This window comes from Gracilinanus agilis, chromosome 2 (genome assembly GCF_016433145.1).
Source record: "Gracilinanus agilis isolate LMUSP501 chromosome 2, AgileGrace, whole genome shotgun sequence".
Lineage (NCBI taxonomy): Eukaryota > Metazoa > Chordata > Mammalia > Didelphimorphia > Didelphidae > Gracilinanus > Gracilinanus agilis.
Window position 1 is genome coordinate 401124180 of NC_058131.1, and position 23934 is coordinate 401148113.

At 41.2% G+C, this 23934-nt stretch overlaps 1 protein-coding gene across 4 annotated transcripts in view; it reads left to right on the forward strand.

The window, feature by feature from the left end:
* Positions 1-3546: 3546 nt before the first annotated feature.
* Positions 3547-23934, forward strand: part of GNPDA1 (glucosamine-6-phosphate deaminase 1) — a 35165-nt gene continuing 14777 nt past the window's right edge. For 3 of the 4 annotated variants that reach the window (XM_044664520.1, XM_044664519.1, XR_006505473.1), the window contains exons 1-7: positions 3547-3591; positions 5608-5737; positions 8359-8460; positions 13687-13869; positions 15626-15810; positions 18523-18697; positions 19846-19984. In XM_044664520.1, the coding sequence (XP_044520455.1) occupies positions 5614-5737; positions 8359-8460; positions 13687-13869; positions 15626-15810; positions 18523-18697; positions 19846-19946 (870 nt within the window). In that variant the 5' untranslated portion in view covers positions 3547-3591; positions 5608-5613 and the 3' untranslated portion in view covers positions 19947-19984. Of the gene's footprint in view, positions 3592-5607; positions 5738-8358; positions 8461-13686; positions 13870-15625; positions 15811-18522; positions 18698-19845; positions 20930-23934 lie in introns of those variants that run through there. The other variant, XM_044664522.1, reaches the window with a different exon arrangement.

The window sequence follows — 23934 nt, forward strand, 5'->3', positions numbered from 1 at the left end:
TGACCATCTTGAGCTTGCACCCAACAGGGTATGATGGACTTGGTAGTAGCTTATGGTTCTAGGCTTAAAGTCAAAAGATGTAAACAAGATTCAATACCACTATAACTTTTTAGCAAAATATATCACTTTGATTGTGAACTCAAAACTAATGCTTGTGTTATTTTTTTTTTTATTTTAAACCCTTAACTTCTGTGTATTGACTTATAGGTGGAAGAGTGGTAAGGGCAGGCAATGGGGGTCAAGTGACTTGCCCAGGGTCACACAGCTGGGAAGTGTCTGAGGCCGGATTTGAACCTAGGACCTCTTGTCTCTAGGCCTGGCTCTCAATCCACTGAGCTACCCAGCTGCCCCCTGTGTTATTTTAATATTATTTAATAATTATTTAATAAATTATTTTATTTAATATATTTGATATTTATATTTTTGTATTTATATAAATATATATTTTTATGTATATTTAATATTATTTAAAATTATTATAATCATAAAAGAGGGTAGGGGGTTTCACACTCACAGAATGAGGCTGGATTTGAAGTCAGGAAGATGAGTCTTCCTGCCTGACACTCTATCTACTTTGCCACTTAGCTGCCTCCAATATGTACACATAAAGATATACTAAAAATGTATTAAAAATGAATACAAGGTCATTTTTATGTTGAAGGCACTAGCTGCTGGGTGTATGATTTATATTAATTTCCAATATTTGAAGTAACAAATTTTAATTACACAATCCCCCCCACCCAGATCCTTTGGAAGACTAGTTTCCCCAATGGATCTTGTAAACATGACCAACTTATAAATTACAATATTTTGGGGATAAAAGGGAAAGAGAATAAAACTAATGATTGATAGGAGCACTGACAAAAAGCCAATTAGGGGGCAGTCCCCTCTGAAAAAGAGTATACATACAAAATAAATGTGTTACAACTCCCCACAGTTCAATTTCACTACAACTCAAAGTTCATTCTGGATCTTTTGGTGCAGTGTGAGGTTTCTGCAGGCATCTCCATGGCGCCTTCTCCAAGAAGTTCACTTCCTGGATTCTGGGAGGTAGCAAGTTTCTTTTATAAAACTAGAATTTTATGACAATTATAAATGGGAGATCAGTTAAGGCCTCAGGAACAAATATTCTTTTTTTTTGTAAAGATAGTTTATTTTATTAATTACATGTGACAACTTTGTTTTATGAAACCCCAAGTTTACTTTTCTCCCATGGAAAGTTGCCTTCAAAAAATTCCCAGACTGACCCTTGTCCCAGACTAAACAATAAAGCCATTAAGCACCCATTAAGCACCCTGAATAGTAGGAGTAATATAGTACCCCTATTTTTGATTTCTTGGTTTCTCTCATTTTACTTGAGCCTCTCCCAGATACCCTATTCCAATTTCCCATGATGGTGATATCCATCTGTGGTGCAGTTTCGAGCAGAGACATTGTTCCCAGAGTCTCAGAGGTTAGTTTGGTGTGGTATTGATAACAGTGTGTGCTGTAAGAACTCTGTTTCCCTTGTCCTGATTAAAGACTTGTTCTTTTGTAGCTCCTCTGGTGGTTCTGTGTTTTTCCAGGTTGACACATGTAATAACAAATTTCCACATAAGATTTCTGTAGTTATATGATCTAAATTGTTTCCTTCTCCCTTTGCAGAGATGGCAAGTTATCCCTGGGGTTATAACATAAAACAGAGGAACAAAAGATCTAAAGTCTGCAGATCTGCTGATCCCTCATTTACCTATCCGCTCATTCCTTCCTCATTCCTTGCCCCTCCCCATCCAAACCAAAACCAAAACATCAGCTGTGGGCTGTGGATTCCCTCAAAACTCAGGCTAAAACCAAGACCAAAACCAAAACTGGGCACTGGCACCTCAAAGAATAGTGTGGATACCCTGCCTTCCCCTACCTTTCATCTGCCTTTCATCCCTCTCCACCGTTGCTGAGCTTACTGAATGGTTCTCTGGGTTTTCTTATCCTTGGTTGATTATGTAGCCCTAAAGCCATAAGGGGGGAGATGGATGTGAGTCTTCTGCAGTAAACACATCCTGGGGAGGCTTTTTTGGAGGTTAATTGCCCTCCCTGGGCCTCTGTTCCCTTAACTATAAATAGAATGTACCTGTAAAACCCAGTGGAATTGTGCATCAGCTATGGGAGGGGTTGGAGAGAGGGGAGGGATAGAACATGAATTCTGTAACCATAGGGAAATGGTCTAAATTAATTAATTAAATGAAAGTTCCAAAATCTAATAAATAAATAAATGAATAAATAGAATGTACCACAGCTCCATAATCCATGGGCATTGACTTGCCCAAATGTGGCTCTAAGAAGACTATGTGGAAGTGTCTGCCTTGGCTGATATGTTGGTTGGTTTTTCTGAACAGCTTCTCCCACCCATGTCCCCTCACCCTTTTAAAATCTTTTGTTACAAGGGTTGGCTCTCCAGGGAGGGAGCACAAGGATATATTCAGAAAAGTGGGTTATGTGAAACACTTGGTACAGTGCCTGGCACATACTTATGTCTTTCAGACCTTTAGGATTTTCGTGACCCTATTTGGGGTTTTCTTGACAAAGATACTGGAGTGCTTTGCCATTTCCTTCTCCAGCTTATTTTACAGATGAACTGAGGCAAATAGGTTAAGTGACTTGCCTAGAGTCACACAGCTAGTGTCTAAGGCCAAATTCGAACTCAGAAAGATGTCCTCCTGACTTTATTCTATCCACTTTGCCACCTAGAAGTACTAGTAGGTGCTTAATAAATGCTTGCTTCCCTCTCCTCTCTCTCTCACACAGTTATGTAGCATTTGAGGTAGGATTGGAACTCAGCTCTTCTTGACTCCCAGGACAGATTCTACCCATTATACAACCTCTTTTAGAGTTGGAAGGGGCCTCAGGCATTATGTAGTCCACCTTCATTTTACAGGGATGGGCATTTTATCTTAGAGAGACTGGGTGACTCGCCTTAGGTCAAACCTTTTGGTAGACTCTACAGCATTATGGCGATTTTAAGTGTATTAGGCTTGAAGTGGGGTGTGAAGGAGAGAGTGACCAAACTCCTAGGTCCCAGAGAAATGATTGGGGTGGGGGGTGCTTACAGGCCAGTGGAGTCACAAGACTTTAGAGTGTGACCTAGAGCAAGTTGCACCTCCTCTCCCCTAGGCTTGGCCCAACAGGAATTCTTTAAAGAAAGTGTGCCCATGATTGTGCCCATATAAATAGTTTCCTTTGTCATCTTGTATTTTATGTTGTGTATTTAGCAGCAGTGTTCTGAGAAAGGGACCAGCGTTGCACCAAGTAGGGATCTAAAAGGTTGCAAATCTTGCTGGAGAGTTTTCAGCCAGATTCCAGGATTCCAAGGGAGGCTGCCCCAGCGCTAGACTCTGCCCCCGCGTTTGCTAGCAAGGTAAAGTCTAAATCTGGCGCCTGGGCAGTAGTCTGGGGAGCTTGGGCGCGGCCAGGGTCGGGGGTCGGGTAGGAGGGGGAGGAGGATGCTGAGTAAGCATCCGTTGCCACGTGACCTGACAGTCATATGACTTTAAGCCGAAAGGAGGAGTTGCACACGCTCAGTCTCCGGAGTTGAAGGAGCCCGGGAGCTAGGCTCGAGTAAGTGCGGAGCGGGGGGCGCGGGGGAGGTGAGGGCGCGCCGCAGCAAGCCCGGGCGCCGCTGCTGGGGGGCGGGAGGCTAGGCAACCCCAGCCCTCGTCCCGGACCCAGGGAGCCTCGGTGCAAAGCTGCTGATTGGCCCGGGCGGGGGCTTCTCTTGTCTTCTCTCGGCCCCCGGGCACAGGAACTCTTCCCCGAGAGCGGACCTAGGGCTCCAAGGCCCTGGGACTCGGGAAACTGGCGAGAGCTAAGAAGTGGGTGCTTCGGCTTCTGCTTTCTTCCAGAGGCATAAAGAAACTGGAGGAGCGCTGGGCACCCGAGAAGGAAGCGTCCCCCTTACCCTAATTGTGCCCCTTTGGTGGCTTCCTCGGAGTTAAGTTCACAAGCACTTATTAAGCGCTTACTACGTGTCTGGTGGGGCAGCTAGTTCGAGGGGTGGCTAGAGTGCCAGGCCCAGAGTCAGGAAGAGTTATCTTGAGTTCAAAGCTAGCATCAAGACACAAAAGCTGTGTGACCCTGGGCAAGTAACTTAACCCTGTTTGCCTCATCTGCAAAATGAGCTGGAAAACGAAATGGCAAACAACTCCAGTATCTCTACCCAAGAAACCCAAATGAGGTGAGCCTAGCACTGGAGATAACAAAAAACAAGTAGTGTCCACTGTAATAACTTTTTCCATTTGTTTAGACTATTTAATTTGTCGCAGTGTTCTCACTTGGAGGGGTTTTATGTGGCTTATACCTGTGAGGTAGGAAAAGACATTAGTCTGAAGTTATCATTTCAGAATGGGAAATCTGAAGCCTTTTGGTACAGAATCAGATTTGAACCATTAAGGACCTGGGATTGAATCTTGGAAGTCATCTCATTTGATCCTCTTATTTGAGGAACCTCAGAGGGGATTTGCACAAAGTTGCAAAATACATTGTAAAGAGCAGAGCCAGGATTTTAAAGTGTTTAGCTTTTCCAACTCCCAAATTACACATACTCACACCTCCCCCCTACCCCCTCTGCCCCAGAATCACGACTGGGCACTATCAATCCCTGTTCCCTTGGAATTGCCTACAGATGAGACAATCAGGGACTGGATTGGGTGGGGAGGCTAGGGTTGGAATCTGGGTGCTCTTGCCTTTGGAGAGGACCTTCCAGGATACTGTGGACTACTGGAAGTGCCCCCAGGAACTGTGAAATGATCATGGTTTCCTATACATTTTAGAGTTCCAGAATCTTCAAAGTTGTAAAGGACTGTAGTTAAACGCACTCCCAGATTAATGCATGTCTTCTACTGTATCTTGTGCAAGTTGGTCCTATGTAAAGACCTTGCGGACAGGGGCTACTTTGTACTCTCAACATTTGGGTTTGATACCTGCCACCTGCTAAGTGTTTAAATGTATATTGGCCCTAAGACTGCTTGTTACTTAAAGGGACACTTTGTTTCATTGTAGTACAATTTAGTTGTTGCAAAGTTCTTTTTGTTCAACCCTAATCTGTCTCCCATGTAAGCATTTGTTGCCTCATTCTTTTAAAGGTTCTGGTTTTCTGTGGTCCTTGGAACAAATGAGATAACATTGAGCCATTGTTATTTGCTAGGAGGTCTCACCCTCAGCTGGTTGTCCTTGGGGTCCTTTGTCCCTGACACTGCATAGGAGAAGGTGATGAGAACTGCCAGGATGAGCTGTTGGGTGTGTTGATGAGCATTTGGGGGAATTCCTCACCAGTGGCCTAGTGAAGAGATTGTCTATATATTTTTACACACATACACATACACCTGTCTTAGTATCAGTACTAAGTGTCAGGGCTATGCAAATGGGGTTAAATGACTTGCCCAGGGTCACCCAGGAAGTGTCTGAGGCCAAATTTGAACCCAGGACTTCCCATTGCTAGACCTCATTCTCTATCCACTGAGCCACCTTGCTGTCCCATAATAGATTATATGTTGACAGCTCAGAAGTCTCTGGTCCTATGTTCTAATGGGAAGTAAATTGCTTTAGCCATTTCTTTCCTTGTAAATCCCCATACAGGGCACAATGAAACTCATCATCCTGGATGATTACTCTCAGGCCAGTGAATGGGCTGCCAAGTACATCAGAAACCGAATCATCCAGTTTCGACCAGGGCCAGATAGGTATTTCACGTTGGGGCTTCCTACAGGTAGGTCACGGGGCCCTTTTGAGGGATGTGGCAGGGAAGTCAAAATGGGGAGGATATAAAAAGTCCAGGAAGCTTTGTTCAGTCAACAAAAAGGTTTGGGATTCCTTGTGGAGCATATCTTACTCTGGGATCCACAAGGCACTAATTGGAGGGACTGCAAAGAACTTCCAGAGCCTATCAGTCCATCTCTGCCTCTAGACATCACAGAAAATCAACTGTCCACATTTATTGCTGTTTGGTTTGGTGTAGCTTTCTAGGGTTAGGAATAGCTTCTGATTAAGCTTACATTCCTAAAACAACAGAACTGAAAAATTTTAAGAAATTGGTTAGTTTCCCCAACAAATGTAAGACCCCACATTCAGGATACATACCTCTCCTCTCAACTGTGGAGTGCCCCTTTGCCCCTCTCCGAATATTGCTCCAGTTATCAGTCAAGATTAAAATAGTTGTGAGATCTTCAAGTTATGGGGGAAGCTATAAAAACATCTATTGTTCCCTAGACTTTCTCGCTGCTGTGGTCTTTGGGATCATGGAGGATGGTAGAGGAGACTTGGGATTTATCTAAGTTTTGAGCTTACAAAGCTTTTTATCTAAAAAAGCAACTTAGCATTTTAGTTTTGACCTCCACTTTCTCAAGAAATGGAGGAAAATAAGATGGGTTCTTGAAGCGACAACTCCATTGGTCAGAAACAGGAAGGAAAGTGTGGAACCATCCCCCAGTAAGCCACAGAAGTGCCAGAATAGCAGGGCCTGGCTTGAGGCAGCCAGGAAATGAATGGAGGCACTCCAGAGCATAATCGACATCATTACCGAGACAACAGAGTAGTTTACTCATTAGAACTCAGACTAAGCCTCTTGTAGACCTCTGAGGTTTTATAGTCTCTTGTAGCATTTCATAACTTTTTTTCTTTTTTTAACCCTTAACTTCTGTGTATTGGCTCCTAGGTGGAAGAGTGGTAAGGGTGGGCAATGGGGGTCAAGTGACTTGCCCAGGGTCACATAGCTGGGAAATGTCTGAGGCCAGATTTGAACCTAGGACCTCCCGTCTCTAGCATTTCATAATTTTTAATTAATTCTTCCTCCCACTTCTCCATTCCCTCCTGCCCTATTTTCTTTGCAAATGGGAAACGGAACCGGGTGTTTATTGCTTTGTCTGGGATTCTGTTAAATAGAAGAGCAAACTTGACCACTCACCAAGTCAAGAGACTGATAATGTTGTCTTTGGCATGGTGTGGTGGATAGTGTGCTAGACTTAAGACACAGGAAGACCAGGATTGAAATCCTGCCACAGATACATGTCATCCGAGTGATTCTTAAGTCCCATAACCACTGAGTCCATTTTCTCATCAGAAAAATGAAGATAATAATAGTACCTATCTCAAGGGTTTTGAGGATGAAACAAGATGGTCAAAGTGTTTGGCAAACATTAAAATATGATTTAAATGTGAACTATATTTATCCAAAGAGTTTTCTGGAAAATTATGAACCGTTACCTTCTGTCTTAGAATCAATATTGTGTTTTGGTTCCAAGGCAGAAGAGCCTGAAGGTCTAGGCCATGAAGGTTAAGTGACTTGCCCAAGGTCACACAGCTAGTAAGTGTCTGAGGCCAGATTTGAACCCAGGATTTCCTATCTCTTAAGCCTGTCTTTCAATCTTCTGAGGCACTTAGCTGGCCCCTGAATTATTTTTCTGATGGATTTTCTATTGAGTTATTTCTAATCTCTTACCTGCTTTCCTTTGCATTTGTGAGACAAAAGCTTTACTTGTCCACAAGAACATCCAGTATTTAATCTTGACTTCCCATTAGTCCAGAATTCTAACCATGGAGAGACAGTGTTACAGCCTTGTTCAAGAAGCTGGACCTCTACCAATGTATCCTCACAAAGAGGTCATCAGATATCTTGTAGGTACCATCTCAGTAGTATGTGACCAATCTCTAGCCCAATTAATTTCTCATGGAGTCTATGAAGACTGTGTCATTTTGGGGCAGTCTTCTAGTGATGTGTTGGTTTCTCTTTCAGAAGCTTCACATCGGTAGAGCTGATGGCCAAGAGCCACAGAGTTTGGGCAGTGACTCTCTTAAGGAACAAGGACAATGAGAAGGTCTGAGTCTCACTGGGACTCCCTGAATCCTAAAAGAGCTATTGCAAAACAATCCTTCCTCATGCCTGGCATTTCACCAGCCATCCTGTGCTATGGAGAATACAAGAGAAACAACACACTGCTACAGAGGGCTTATAGTCCAGCAGGAGAAACAGATTTGTGTCCTATGTTGGAATGTGTTAAATTGCGTGATATTAATCAATTAATAAATATGAAATAACTACCTAGTTAGAGGGAAAGGACTCAGTGTGGACTGGAGTTAAACTGAATTCCAACTTCAACTAAAGATCTCTTAATGGTGAAGACATAGGGATTGAGAATTCCCCCAGTCAGACTTTTTGGAAAGATGGGGGAAAAAAGGCAGCTGGAAAGGAGAAAATAAAGGATATGATGTGCCCTGGGATAGAGAGGCCTGCTCCCAAGGAATGGTCTTCAAATCACTGTTTTGGCTCCTGGATGATGCTAATAAACCCTTAAACCTCTAGAAGGGACATTCTCTGACTTCCCTTTCTTCTAGGGAGCACGCCCGAAAAATGCTACCAGAAGCTGATTGAGTATTATAAGAATGGGGACTTGTCCTTCAAGTATGTGAAGACATTTAACATGGATGAGTATGTGGGTAAGTGCTTTTATGAGGGTCTGAGGGGGGAAGATGGGATCTGAGACTATGGCAGCCCTCTGACCCTGGCTTAAGTGGATTAGGGCCTTTCGGTCAGGTGAGTGATTAACTGGGCAGGGGAGATAAGGCCTGAGCCTCCTAAGTAGCTTAGAGCAGTGTCTGCCACTGAACTTTGTGCTCTGTCTCTGGAAAGAATGATTGCAGAGGAGTTCATAATAGGATGTATCCCCCTTCCCCCCATTAAGGTATTTAGGCCATCTCCTCTTTCCTTCTCTTCTAACTCTCCTTCCAGGCTACTGGGGATATCAAACAAGAGACTGGAAAAAGACTGGAACACTCTGCCATATAAAATACTCTACCAACTCCCTTTCTGTTTTTGGTGGATTTTATCTTTCAGTTTCTTGATTCTTTATATTTTTGTTGTGTCTTGTCTTTACTGACCAAGGAAAGAAATCTCATCTTGGAAGCCTGATTGCTCTTTTAGCTAATAAAAGTAGTGAGTTGTGGAATACACAGATGGATTGGCTTCTAATTCACCTACATTTAGGTGCCTAATTAGCACTCTAATTCACCTACAGTTAATAAGCCTCTTGTGGCAGAATTCAAAAGCATTTTTAAGGATATCAGAAGGTAGTGATACTGTTTGTTTTCCTCCCTGTCCCTATCTCCCTATTCTCTACCCAAGGCCAGTTGGAGAATGGGGAGAGGAGGGAAGAGAGGCAGGAAAACATGGGAGGAGAGACAGAGACCAATTGCATAGAAGTTGCAGATGGGATGCCAAAACTAGGAAGCTGGGAGATTGCTTTCCTTCGTGTTTGGCTAGCCTTTCTAGGTTGGCCAAAGGGTGTCTAGTAAACAGGAATAGTGACTAGAACGTTATGCGTTAGGCACTTTTCCCCTAAAAGTATATAGAGCATGGATCTTTAACCTGAGATTCATGAACTTGGTTTTAAAAAATATTATGAAAACTGTATTGTAGTATAATGGTTTGCTTTGAAATCATATGTATTTTATCTTAGGCATTTAAAAATATTATTCAGAAAAAGAATCCATTGAGCCTCTTTGGACTTTCAAAGGGTCTATGACATACAAAATAATTAAAAACAGGGGACTACCACCTCCTTCATCTTGGAGATTATGTTAATACAGCCTAAGATTGCATTGGCTCATTTGGCTGCCATATTGATACATATGGGGTTAGCAGTCCACTAGAATCCCTGGATCTTTTTCAGGACAACTATTATCTGGCCATGCTTTCCCTTCTGGAGTATAGTGCTTAATTCTGGACCCCATGTTTTAGGAAGGCTTTGCTTCCCTATTTATCAGCCTCAATTCCTGTCATCTTCACCTTTACTCTACTTCAGCTACACACATTACTCATCATCCACAAATGTTCTGCCTTCACAGAAATTACTTTGACTGTTACCTCCCAGTACCGTACCCCTCCTAAACCTATTTTCTATCCTCATTACAAGCTCTAGTCACTCCAGCCCTTTTCCCAATCTCTGGCTTTATTTTCTTCCAAACCTTGATCCTTCTGTTAACCAATCCCTTATTCCATTGTCCTAGTCAATGTCCAACACTCTACCAACCTGGCATTCCATTCCTTCCAGATCTTGACCCTTTTATCATTCCTTCTTTCTCTCCCTAATTTTTTTTAAACCCTTACATTCTCTCTTAGAATCAATACTATGTATTGGTTCCAAGGCAGAAGAACGGTATGGGCTAGGCAATGGGGGTGAAGTGACTTGCCCAGGGTCACACAGCTAGGAAGTATCTGAGGCCAGATTTGAACTCAGGACCTCCCATCTCTAGGCCTAGCTCTCAATCCGCTGAGCTGCCCAGCTGCTCCTTTCTAATTTTCTTGAAATTGATTTTTTTGACCTTTTGTTTTTGCATTGCCTAGATCTTCCCATCTCCTATAACCCACTGTGGAATCATCCCTTATAAAATAATTTTAAAAGGGAAAAAAGGGATTCTGTAGAACCCATGAGCACATTTTAAAAAATTTCATATTATATGCAGTGTTCCACAAATGCAGATCTGAACCTCAGAAAAGGAGTAGGGAGAGGAATCTTTTCTTATTTTTCTTTGGAGCCAAGCTTGTTCTTTATAATTCCAAAACGGTTAGTTTCAGTTGTTTCATAGTGGTTGTTCTTTTCATTTATGTTGTCGTCTTTGGGTATATTGTTTTCCTGGCTCTGCTTTCTTCATGTTCACTTTGTATCATGTAAGTCTTTCCCGGCTTGTTTGTACTCCTCATGCTTGTTATTTCTTATAGCAAAATAATATTCACTTCCATTCATGGACTTCCCTGTCAATGGGCATATACTTTGTTTCCAATTCCTATTCTTACTACAAAAAAGGCTGCCATAAATATTAAGGGGTTTATGGAGCCTTTTGTATGACATTGACCTTACCGGAGTATATGGCTACCATTGGGTCAAATCTCTCCTTAATTTTTGCCCTTTTTCCATCTACTGGAACCTTTTCTCCTGTCACATATATGCCCAGATCTCCCCTGTTCCTGAAAACAAAAACAGCAACCACCAAAAAACCTGATTCTTCCTGACACCATCATTCTCTTAAGCTATTATCATATTCTTTTTGCTTTTCATAGCCAAGCTTTCATGAAACACTTTCTGACTCTTTGCAGTTTGGCTAAGATTGCTTTCCCCATGGTTATCAATGATCCCTTATTATTAAATCCAGTGGTCTGTATTCATCTTTGCTGTGGTCTTATGTAGCAATTGAAAGTGTGGAACACTCAGGCCCTACTTGCTAAGATAGTTTAATAAGATTTTCAGGACTCTGTTTTCTCTTGGTTTTCTTTCTACCTGCGATCAGTCTTTCTCAGTCTGTTTTATAGGGTCATTAAACATATCTTACCTACCCTGTTTGTGTGAATGTATATCAGAGTTGTCTTGGGTCCTTCTCTCTATCCCCTCTCTTGGTGAATTCATGATCTTCTGGGATGGATGCAACCATCACATATCTATAAAGAGGACTCTCAAATCTGAATAGCATCTCTGACAGCTTTCCATCTGCTTGCTGGACTTTTCTACCAGGATGGCTCATAAGCATCTCAAACTCAACCTGTTCTAACAGAATTTAGAATGTTTCCCTAAATCCACCATTTCTCCTAATTTCTTTCTTTTCAAGGCACCACCATTCATCCAGCTACCCTGGTGTGTAACTCTCATAGCCAATAAGTTGCCAAATCTTATCATTTCTACCTTATCTCTTGCATGCATCCTTTTCTCTACACACAGCAAAGTCACTGTAATTCAGGCTCTTGTCAATTCTCAGCTTCACTACTGCAATCAGTACCTTTTTAAAAATCCTTAACGTATCCATTCTAAGACAGAACAGCAAGGGCTAAGTAATCAGGGTTGACTTCACCAGGGTCAGATAGCTAGGAAATATCTGCAGCCAAATTTGAACCCATAACCTCCCAACTCCAGGCCTTGTGCTTTATCTACAATGCTACACGCGTGCCACCCCCCTCCCCCAATCATTTAATTGGTCTTCTTGCATCCACTCTCTCATTTCTACAAAACACCCTCTACATAGCTGCCAGAGTAATATTCCTAAAGTCTGCATGAGTCTGAACATGTCACCTCCCTGCTCAAGAAACTTTATTGGCTGCTCAGCATTCCCTATAAAATATAATTTTGTGTTTGGTGTTTAAAGCCCTTCACAGTCTGGCACTATTCTTTATTTCCAGGCTGATTACACATCATTACTCCTTTTCACATAAAACATGCTACAGCCAAACTGACTACACATACACAACATTCTCTGCCTTTGCCTAGGCCTGTGGGGGCCAACCTATAGCATACATGCTAGAGGGGGGCACTCAGAGCCCTCTCTGTGGGCATACGCACCCTTGCCCCAGCACAGAGTTCACCAGAGTTCATTACTAGAAAGCCAGAGGGACCAGGCTGCTCCCCTCTCCTCCCCTCCCCTCTCTATGGGCACCTGAGGACACTTCTCATATCCCCCGCCCCTCTAAAAGGTTTGCCAGCACTGGCCTAGACCATCTCTGTGGCTACCTTTTGGAACCCATTAAGACTCTACCTTTTGGAACCCATTAAGACTCATCTCAAATTCACTTCCAGGAACCCTTCCTATTGTATGTGTGTGTGTACATATCCTATGTTTCCTGATCTGTGAACAGATAGAATGGAAGCTCTGTGAGGACAAGGACCTTCTTATTTTTGTGACCGTATTCTGTCTAGCAATGCCTGGCACAGAGTAGGCACTTACAAAATGCCCGATGATTGGGCAATGGACTTCAGTAAACTTGAAGGCAAACAGAAAAGTGAAAAGACATGAATCATGTCTTTTCTTCTCTCTACACTCTCTCGGTAAACTCATGATCTTCCATGGACTTAACATCATATCTATAAAGAGGATAATCTGCAGAAGAGAAGACTTGGGGAGGAGGTACATGATCCTTATCTTCAAATGTCTGAAAGTTGTCATGTGGAAAAGGGATTAAACTTCATCTTCTTGGCCCCAGAGGAAAGGCCTGGAAGCAGTGAGTGGAAGCTGCCAAGAAGCAGTTTGAGGCTCAGCAAGGAATATTTGTAACAATTGAGCTTTCTAAACATGGAATGGGCTGCCCCGAGGTAGGCAGGCTTCTCTTCCCTGGAGGTCTTCCAGCACAGATTGGATAATCCCTTGTCAGGAAAGCTGTAGATGCTGCTGCTTTCCCCACCATACATTTACCTTGTATTTATTTTGTACAGTTATTGTTATTGTATACATATATATATATATATATGTATATATATATACACATGCATAAAATGTTTTCTGTATCTTTAAGCTTATTAATTCTACCAGGAGAATAGAAAACTGTATATGTATATATAGTTTCTATTATTATTTTAAAACCCTTACCTTTAGAACCAATACTACATATTGGTTCTAAGACAGAAGAACAGTAAGGGCTAGGCAATGGTGGGTTAAATGACTTGCCCAGGGTCACACAGCTGATAAGTGTCTGAGGCTGCATTTGAACCTCAATCCACTGAGCCACCCAGCTGCCCCCTAGTAAAGCCTCTTAAGGAGAGGAGCTGTTTAATTTTTGGTTTTGTCTCTCTAGTGCCTAACACATAGTGTTTAATAAATTGCCTGCTGATTGATTAGTTCTGTGAAGTGTCCTGTTATCTAATTTTGGAAGAGACAGGAAGTAATAGCATTGCTGTGGTCCCTTAGGCCTCCCACGTGACCACTCTCAGAGCTACCACACCTTCATGTGGGAGAAACTCTTCAAGCACATTGACATTAGCCCTGAAAACACCCATATCCTGGATGGGAATGCAGCTGATCTGCAGGCAGAATGTGATGCTTTTGAAGAGAAGATCAAGGAAGCTGGAGGGATCGAGCTCTTTGTTGGAGGTGAGGTCACGCTTTGTGGCTATTGGGTCAGTAAGCACTTGTACTAGGCACTGTGGTGGAAGAATATAAGGGGAGGAGAAGGCATAGTTCCTGGCTATAGTCTCATCAGGAAAAAAAGGCTGCTTAGGACCATCACTGCAGCTCCCCATTTTCTGGGCTGGGTCTCTACTCATTTCTTCCTCTTTCACTCCCTGCCCCCTCCCTCCCCATGTTAAAATTTACCCATCCTTTTGCCATCCTATCTCCGGCTAGAAACAGTAAACAGTCCTTTATGGATGGAGAAAACATGGATGTGAAAACTGCCATTGTGTGATACTGGACAGATCATTTCTATAGGTCTAAGTTCCCCCATCTGTAAATTAAGGGAAAATGAATAAGGTTATCTGGGAATAGTCTTTAAATTAATCTGGTGAAATTATTCACTGGCTACATTACTATGTTCAGGCTATTCTTTCTTTGGAGGCAAAATGGTGCAGTAAAAAAAGCAATGGTTTTGGAGTCAGAAGACCCGAGTTCAAATTCTGGTAGTGCCACCTTTATTGTTACATTGGACAAGTCACTTGACCTTTGGGCTTCAGTTTCTTTATAAAATAAGGGATTGGGACTAGATTACCTACTACAAGTCCTATGTATCTCTAATTTTTTGTAAGTTCCATAAGTTTATTCCCAACCATGTGCAGTAGGAACGGAAAGTATAGTTTATTTGAAAAGTCAGAAGTCTGAGGGTGATGTCAGGAAGGACAGTGATATGTATAACCCAGTGGAATTGCTTGTCAGCTCCGGGAGGGGGTAGGGAGATAACATAAATCATTTAACCTTGGAAAAATATTTTTTAAAAATTAAAAATTATATATATTTAAAAAAAAAAAAGAACAGTGGTATCCTATCCCAGTTCTTGGTCCCCACATTCCCATGAGCAAGACTCCTGGCAGCAGTCTGCTAGTTGGGGCGTGTTTCCCTGTTTAGACCTAATGGGGTTGGGAGCAGAAGAGACTAAAATTGTTAACCCCCAAGTTATGGAGAGATTAGGGAGAAAGTGTTTATGCCCTTTGGAAAAATTGTAAGCCTGTTGAAAACAGGCAGCATTTGTCTCCTTTGGAACTCCAGTACCTAACAAGAAGCAGGGCACACAGATGGTCACAACCTATGGATTGGCTTAGCTGCATTCTTTTGTAATGTAAGTCAACCAGTCATGTTTAGTGCACTTTTAGTCATAGGCACACCCTATTTTGTCCAGTGTTGGGAACTCTGGGACTCTTGATAAGCTTTAGGGTCTAATGAAAGATAGCACGATTTTTCTATATAATCCTTAGTGGGCCAGCCCTGAGCTCATTATGTCTGTGAGCTGGCTGGGCTGGGCTGTCGGTTACATAACCACCATATATTGTGTTCGGTAATATATTGTAAATACTTGTATCATGTGTTTAACTGTTGTCAAAAGTGCTTAATCTGTCTTATTTTTTATCTTCCATCTAGGCCTGTCAGGTGGTTAGAGAAGGTACTCTTCCCATTTTAATAGATGAAGAAACTGAAGCAGGGAGAGACTGTAACTTTCCCAAAGTCACACACAGTTAGCAGAAGTAGGACTAAAACCCCAGGTCTCTGTCCTAGTCAGTGTTTTCCAGTGTACCATGTCCTTTTGGTGGCCTTTTGGTCGTGTCCTGGTGTCTGTGATCTTGACGTTCAGGGAAATCACTCATATAGATAAGGGAGCATTGGCTTCATGTCTTCCTGGCACTACCTATTTCCTGTGCAGGTATTGGCCCTGATGGGCACGTCGCCTTCAATGAGCCTGGCTCAAGTTTGGTGTCTAGGACCCGAGTGAAAACTCTGGCCATGGATACCATCCTAGCCAATGCCCGGTTCTTCGATGGAAAAAACTCCCAAGTCCCCACGATGGCTCTGACTGTGGGTGTGGGCACAGTCATGGATGCCAGAGAGGTGAGATGATGATAGAAGGGCCCTCATCTTGGTGATGGTTCTGGGAGCTCTGCCCATAAGACAGGGCTTTTCTTGAGAGGATTGTGATCCCTCTTCCTTTCTTGATCCAGAAGAGTATTGGGCACATCTCTGGGAAGGGTGGCAGACTTATAGGACATTGCTCTTTGCTCAAGTAATGTTTTGATGCTTCTTAAGTCAAGGTTGCATAATTATACCACATGGGATTTAATGCTGGCATGTGTATCAGAACATGCCCAGAGCCCATGACACTTGTTTTCCTTTTCAATGAATTTTAAGCTTGTATCGGAGGCAGTTTTATTTCCTTCCAGCAGACACTCATGTCTTACATTCCAGTGATTGGAATGGGACTAATAAATGTGGGTAGGGCTAACTGGGACATTCAGTTGACCTTCAAAATAGATATGTTCAGGTTGTTTCAAGATGAAATTCTTATCAGTGAGATCCAATATTTTGCACTGACCAACTATGAAATTTCAGAGATGCTTTATTGTAATTCCTGATAGATGTTCCACAGGAAGTGACTGCAGATACTTCCAGTTGAGTTGCTAGTCTTAAGAATGGACTTAGGGTGTTCACTAGGAAAAGAATCATCTAAGCAATCCTTTTGCAAGGTGAATACTTACTTCCTTCCCCCGCTTTTTTTTTTTTTTAAGGAAAAAAACAAAAAACTACTCCATACTTTCTTTTTTTATTATTTTTTTTAAAACCCTTACCTTCTGTCTTGGAGTCAATACTGTGTATTGGTTCCAAGGCAGAAGATTGGTAAGGGTAGGCAATGGGGGTCAAGTGACTTGCCCAGGGTCACACAGCTGGGAAGTGTCTGAGGCCAGATTTGAACCTAGGACGTCCCATCTCTAGGCTTGGCTCTCAATCCACTGAGCTACCCAGCTGCCCCCTCCATACTTTCTTAATAACAACTCTTAAGACAGAAGAGCAAGGCTAGGCAAACAGGGATTTGCCCATAGTCACACAGCTAGGAAATCTGAGGCCAGATTTAAACCCAAATCCTCTGGACTCCATGTCTGACTCTCCATCCACCGTACCACCAAGCGTCCCCCTCCAATTCTGTTTTTAAACTTTGGGCGCGTTCAATTTGTTCCTTGAACTATTAGACGTACTCTTAAACTTCCCCTGAAAGTTTGTAAAATATTGGTGCCTTAAAGGCACTCCTTCCACCTAGCTTTGCAAAATGATGACATAATTATGACTTAATGGAGAGAACCCTCACCAAGGAATAGAAAATCTGGCTTCTATTCCCCCTCTATCTTTGGTTTTCTTATTTTAAGGCAGGCCTAATGACCTCTACTTGGAGCCATACTATGAGAAAAAAATCAAAAAGAAAGGCTTTGGGCATGGGAGTTTTTAGGCTTTGAGATTACATTCAGTTGTAGAATATTTTTTAGCTAGAAAGATGTTTGGAATTTTCACTATAAATTATTTTATGTTTAAAAAAAAACGAAGGAAAAGCAGCCTCAAAGCTCCTTTCTCTACATTGCCTCAGCTCCGAAGTTGGATGGTCAGCGTTGACTTATATTTCCCAGAATCCAAAATAGAGTTTGAGAGTGTTTTCAGAGGTCTGAAGCAAGCACCTTTGCTGGTTCAGTTCTTTTCCCGAGCTCTCATATTTCTGAATCCTATAGAATGCACCAGGAAGCCTTAATGCCAGTGTTCTCCCCATTTTTGTAGTTGCCCTTAAGAGTTTAACTTTCAGCTCTAGTATTTGGCCTGGGAGGTTTGGTTACAAAAGTGAAAATGGCAATTAAAAAAAAGCCAATTGGCTAAGCACCAGAAAGATTCTAGCTTTTTTTGGGGTAGATTTCCTATTAGTGACTAGGTTAAGTCCTTTGGAATTTTAACATTCCCCAAACCCCTTTATAAGTAGGCAGCTTTTTTTCCCAAGGTAGGGAGACTAAGAATAAGTATACGTTTTTAAAGCTTGGAAAATGGGGGCCTAGGATATTGGAAACAAGTTTCATTGTCAGAACTAGTTGAAGAGATGTTTGTGACTCAAAGGTGCCACTCTGCCTCTTACAGATGTTATAGTAATAGCTGACATAACACTTTAAAAGTCTGCAAAGCACTTTATGTACACTGAGCCTTATTACCATGTGAGGTTAAGTATCAAAAGTATTATTACCCCTATTTTACAGATGAAGAAACTAAGGCTACTTACAAATGTCAAAGGTGGGATTTGAATCCAGATCTTACCCACTTCCAGTCCACAGAACTACATAGATGCTAATAGCTGAAGGAACAACCTTCTCCATTTAGTCTCATCTGTACCCACAAAGGAATCTTCTTGATCATTCACCACCATTCCCTTTCAAGTGAGGAAGATGATATTCACACTTTCCAGAAGTAATGGAGTCCCCTCCTCATCTGTCTCTAGCCTTTAGAACTCAGGTGCCACCTGCTCCGTGAAGGCCTTTCCTGAGGCCTGCACTGCAGGTGCTGTACTGTATATTCTCATGGTGTCAGTAGTAGAAATATCAGCCATTTTTTTTTTTGCCGTTGACATTCTAGGATCTTAGGAACTGAGGGCAGTGACCATTCCCTAATCTTCCATGTTTACATCTGGGCAAACAAGTAGATCCAGAGAAATGGTTAGTGGCAGGGCCACATGAACATCTCCAGCCTCGAATTCTTCCTGTCCAATGAACTCAATGCTCTGCTATCCTTTCCAATCTCTAGGTCATGATCTTAATTACGGGGGCCCATAAGGCATTTGCACTGCACAAGGCCATTGAGGAAGGGATAAATCACATGTGGACTGTGTCTGCCTTCCAGCAGCACCCCCAAACAATATTCGTGTGTGATGAAGATGCCACACTGGAGCTTAAAGTAAAAACTGTCAAATATTTCAAAGGTGAGCATTGATATGGAAATAAAGAAGGGGAGGAGAGAATTTCATTTTCTTGGCTATTTCAATCTCTGGCTGATACAAGCAAAATTTCACTCCCCTCCTTGCTATTGGCAGGACTTGACCCTCAAGAAGGTTTGATTTCTGCAAAGACCTGGAAGCTATTGGGTTTGTTTTTAAAGAAACCTTTGACTTCCATCTTAGAATCAATACTGTGTATTGCCCTTCTAAGACAGAAAAGCAGTAAACTGGGCTAGGTGATGGGAGTTAAGTGACTTGCCCAGAGACACACAGCTGGGAAGTGCCAGATTTGAACCCAGGACTTCCAGTCTCCAGGCCTGGCTTTCAATCCACTAAGGTACCCAGCCCCCCACCCCCCTTTGAGAGCTATTGTTAAAAAGAGTGGAGATTTTTTCTAATGGATAAAATTATATATCCCAATTATTATGAATAATGAAAAGCTACCATGTGCTTCAAGACCTGCTGTTCTTACAGATCCTCAGTTCATATACACTGTTACAGATTCAATGCCTCTACATTGCTAGATAATACCTAAGGAAAGGCAATTTGACTAGGAACCCTGAGAGTTTCACACAATACAAGGTCACCATCACCATATTCCTGCTTGGCTGTCTTCTCATCATGGTGTGTATCTAGACCTGATTCTCAAAGGGTAGGCTAGTTATTAGTAGACTGCAGGTGGAATAGCCAGAGAAACAACCAATGCCATCTTAGGGCTCTGTTAAGAGACTAAATCCAGAATGAGGGAGTTGAGAGTTCCACTTTGCTGTCCCTTCTTCAGAATGCTCCTGAGCAGATCGTCTTCAAGACAGATGGGGATTTCTGTTGAGCAGATACGGACTTGATCTGGGAAGCTTTCTGAGATTTTTGTAATTGTGTTAAAAATGTGGGCAATTCTTATCAAGCTGAAAAAGGCATCAAGCACATACCTGATGTCAGAACCAGCTTTCCTAGTGTGTTTTAAAATGACTTATATGCAGAATTTGATAAATTATAAGTCTGATTACATTACATGCAATTACTACCCAAAAGATATTTATGATCTAGAAGATACTGGGGAAAAAAAAAGTTAAAAGGGTCTGGTATACCACCTCATCCAGAGCTAACAATTTTTTCTGTTTGTTTTTTGCTAGGGTTGATGCTTGTTCATAACAAGCTAGTGGAACCACTGTACAGTATAAAAGAAACAAAAACAGAGACAAGCCAGTCTACCAAGACACCATATAGTGACTGATTTGCCCTCAGAAGCCTGCTTTCCAATCCCCCAAAGAGGTATACAGGCTTTTAGGAAGGAAAAAAAAAATCTTTAATCAAGTCTATATTATGTCCTCTCCAAACATTGGGCTATCTACCTTTGATGAAAATGGGTGTGGTGAGTAGATTGTACTCTACTGTAAGGGTTGACGTTTACAGAAATAGGTATTTTGCTCTGTAATCTGTATTTCCTATTTTCTATTGTCATGTTCTATGAACGTTTTTTTTTTTTACGTGCCCCATGGCACAGGGGAAATGTGAACACACCCCTCCCTAGAACTGGTGATTGTGGAAGCATAGTCCTCGGGAAAGTTGGCGTAGAGGACTATCTACTTCTCTTCTTTTCCTTGTCTTGCTTCCTTTCCTTGTCTTTTTCACAGCAGCCCCCTTCTCAGGATTAGATTTGGTAGAGCCAGACTATACATGTTGAAAGGTCTGCTTAATAAACTTTGCTCACCCTCATTTAAAAATGCCCATGTACTTTGCCATCATGTAATAATTCATTCAATAAACATTTTATCATCATACACTATGACAACATACTAGGTACTGAAAGCTATACAAAGATCAGTTCTTTTCTCAGCCCTCTAGGATCTTTGTCCATTGGGGATAACCAGTCTTATACCACAGATATATTTTGCCTCTTAGAACATTTCATGCTGTTTACAGTTCCCCCATTGTTCACTCTACTATAGGATTGCCACACCTTCATGCCTTCCTACTGTATAATCTTTTATGTGCCTATGGGAAGCTGCTACTGGCTCCATTTTTGGGGGAAAAAAATCTTAAGAGTCTGATTCAGGTGCCTCTGACAATTTTTAAATAACTGTGTTTTCTACTTGTATTTCAATTTTGCCTTTTATGTAATTAGTAAAATTCTGTTTTAAGCTGATGGATAAATGAACTTATTTGCAATGTAATATATTTTCTATTAAATTGAATATTTTCAAATCGAATAAGGTGAAGAGTGAATGGACTTTCTCCTTAATCGAAGCCCCACGAAGACCATAAAGTTGTTCATTTGGTGCTTTATCACCAGCTTATTTAAGCAAAATGTTTTGTAAGTGGTCCACTTTTTCATCTAAAATCACCAAACTTTTTACCTTCTGTCTTAGAAGCAATACTAAGTATTCATTCTAATGCAGAAGAGCTAGGCAATTTAAGCAACTTGCCCAGGGTCACACAGCTAGAAGTGTCTGAGGCCAGATTTAAAACCAAGTCTGCCTGACTCCAGGCCTGGTGCTCTACAAACCTTTTCTCTTTTATCATAAGATTGTCCCCAACAAACTTGGCCAGGATTGCACAGTGATACAACATTTGGACCCAGGTCTTCCAATTCCAAATAGTACACTCAACCAGAATAAGAAGTAGTGTCTCAAGTGGTATAGAGCAGTGGAGTCAAACCCAATAGAAATAGGTCCCTGTCTGCTGCATAATGACTTTGTGTTTTTACTTTGGTAAAAAGTAATCTGGCCTGCATGTGTTTGATCCCTATGGATTTTATATAAGACAACCTGGGTTCCAAATCAGATCTATTTAGCCCACATAGCCCTGGACCTTAGTTTCCCCATTTATAAAATGGAAAAGTATTAACTAGATGGTATCTAAGGGCTTTTCCAGTTCTAAATCCTATGAAGATGAGTGATTGAAAATAATTCCTGTTAACTAGTTAAGATGTTGATATACTTACAAGAAAAATGAAGTAAAGATAGCAGCCCAATTAAACTTGTCAAAGAACAGAGGGAGAAGGGCATTGTTTCACAAGTTTATTTTCTTTGCAAAGCTTAGCCTTCTCACTGTGGATGCTTAAAAGTTCATAATCATTATTAAAGCCACCCTAACTGGTTTTCTGACCACAGAGATCTGTTTGGTGATTTTATTACATTTGGATTTATGAAAAGACTGACTGTTAAGTCTGACAGCATCCAATGCAGTGTTACGATGCACTTAATCCTAATTTATTAAAAATCTTCACCTGTAACTCAATCGTTTTATTTCAAATCTGTCTGTGCTGGTGACACTACAGTCTGAATTGGCATTCAGTTCCTATGCCTTCAAACTGGTTATAGAAGATGCTGAGGAAATCACAAGTCAGCTGCTTGCCTAACAACTAGTCTGTTTAAATTATGCTCTTGTTTTACAATATAGCAAAAACCTGTGCCATTACTGGTGATATATGCTAACAACACTCATTCTGAAATCCAGTTGTTTTTTTCAGGGCGACCATTGCAAAAGCTTTAAATTTACTTCCAACAGGGCCTGCTTTTTGATTCTTTTATGTTTAGGCATCAAAACTTTCATGTTAGGTTTAGAATGTGGCTCAGTGACCAGAAGTTCTTTTCTACCATCTCAGGTTTTAAATCTGTAAGGCATTTATATAATCTGCAATGTGGTTTGAAGCTTTATTTTTATCAATGAGACAGTGTACTTGCCAGCTGTCCATAATGTTCCCTAAGTGATTTTTCCTTTTGATTCAGTGGCAGGCTAAGTACTGGTAGGATAAATACAATTACAGAAAACAAGGGAAATTTTCCAAAGACATATATGTATTCTCAAGGGTTTAGAAACTGCTGAGGCTCAGGGGACTTTTAAACACTTAAAAGTTGAAGCCTTGGAAAATACTGGTATCAGAGGGCAGGGGACTAAGTAAATTCCATTTATTTTTCAAAAGTTTTGGGTCGGGGTCAAAACATGATTTATGTAATTAAGCATGTCTTTAGTTAACACTTTGTGTTAGCCTAAATTATAGAACTAAAAACAAGTCCAAATCATTTTCAGCTCCTTTTTCCTCCTTGCTCTCCCTAAATGTGGGCCTCAAAAACCTAAATTGGAAGCCAGCCTTCCACCTCTTTATTTAGTGAGAAAAGCTGCATGAATAGAAGGATAGCCTCAGCATATACATCTGGTATAGTATTTAGCAAAGTACGACAAATAACAATTACACCATGCTGATAACACATACCAAAAGTAACCAATGGGAATCTCCTGAGAAAGTGGAGAGAGCCTTCTAATTTGCTTTTTAAAATAAAGTATTTATTCATTTGTAGATTACATTCTCATTTAACAGAACTAGACTCAAACCCTTTTTACAAAATTAAAGAGGGATGTGGTTTCTTCCAACCACTGTGTTAGGCTAATAAACAGTAAATCTGAAAAGGATATCATTTCTGTTACAAAGATTTCGAAGTTTCATTGGGACTCAGGTAAAACTCTGGTAAAGCATCTTGCTGAGTAACCAAGGCCTTCATGAAACCAAACTATAAACATATAAAATCTCTCTATTGCGTACTTTCTGGGGAAAAATTCCCCTTCCAAAGCATTTTCCAAACAAGATTCAGTATCTTATTTTTTCAAGTCACTCAGAAATAAACAAGTAGAAAAATTAAAAGTTGAAGCCATGTTTATAAGTCATGCCCCAAAATAAGGATCCTCACCTTCCAAGTCTATGGTAAAATTAAGGGTAAAAGCTTTCCCCACTATTATATATGGAAATAAAAACAGCTGAACAAACAAGACTTCAAGCCTGGCTACCTGTTTCTTTTATTAAAAATGGGAGTATTCTCGTTCTTCCCATGTAAAGGCAGCTTCCCTTGCTTCTACTCACTTATTAACAGTGTATATATGCAGTGGCCTCAACTAATACAATCATTTGCAGAAATCAGACAACTTAAAAAATTTAAGCACCCAATCTGAAGAGACCAATTGCTGCTTAAAAGCCAGCACTTAATTCTTTTTTCACTCAACAGCTATTTGCACAGATATACTTAACCAGATAGTTTTCTGAATTCACATTTATTGTATCAAATTTTTCTTAAAAAGTGAATTTAATGCTTGGAAAAGGGACCATCCTTAAAAACAATCAGTTCTGTCAAAACATAGGTCCTAGAAATCTAAGCTCCAATTTGTATGGAAAAAAGATCATCCTATGATTTTATTTTGCCCTCTCTCTAACTATCCAATTATTATAC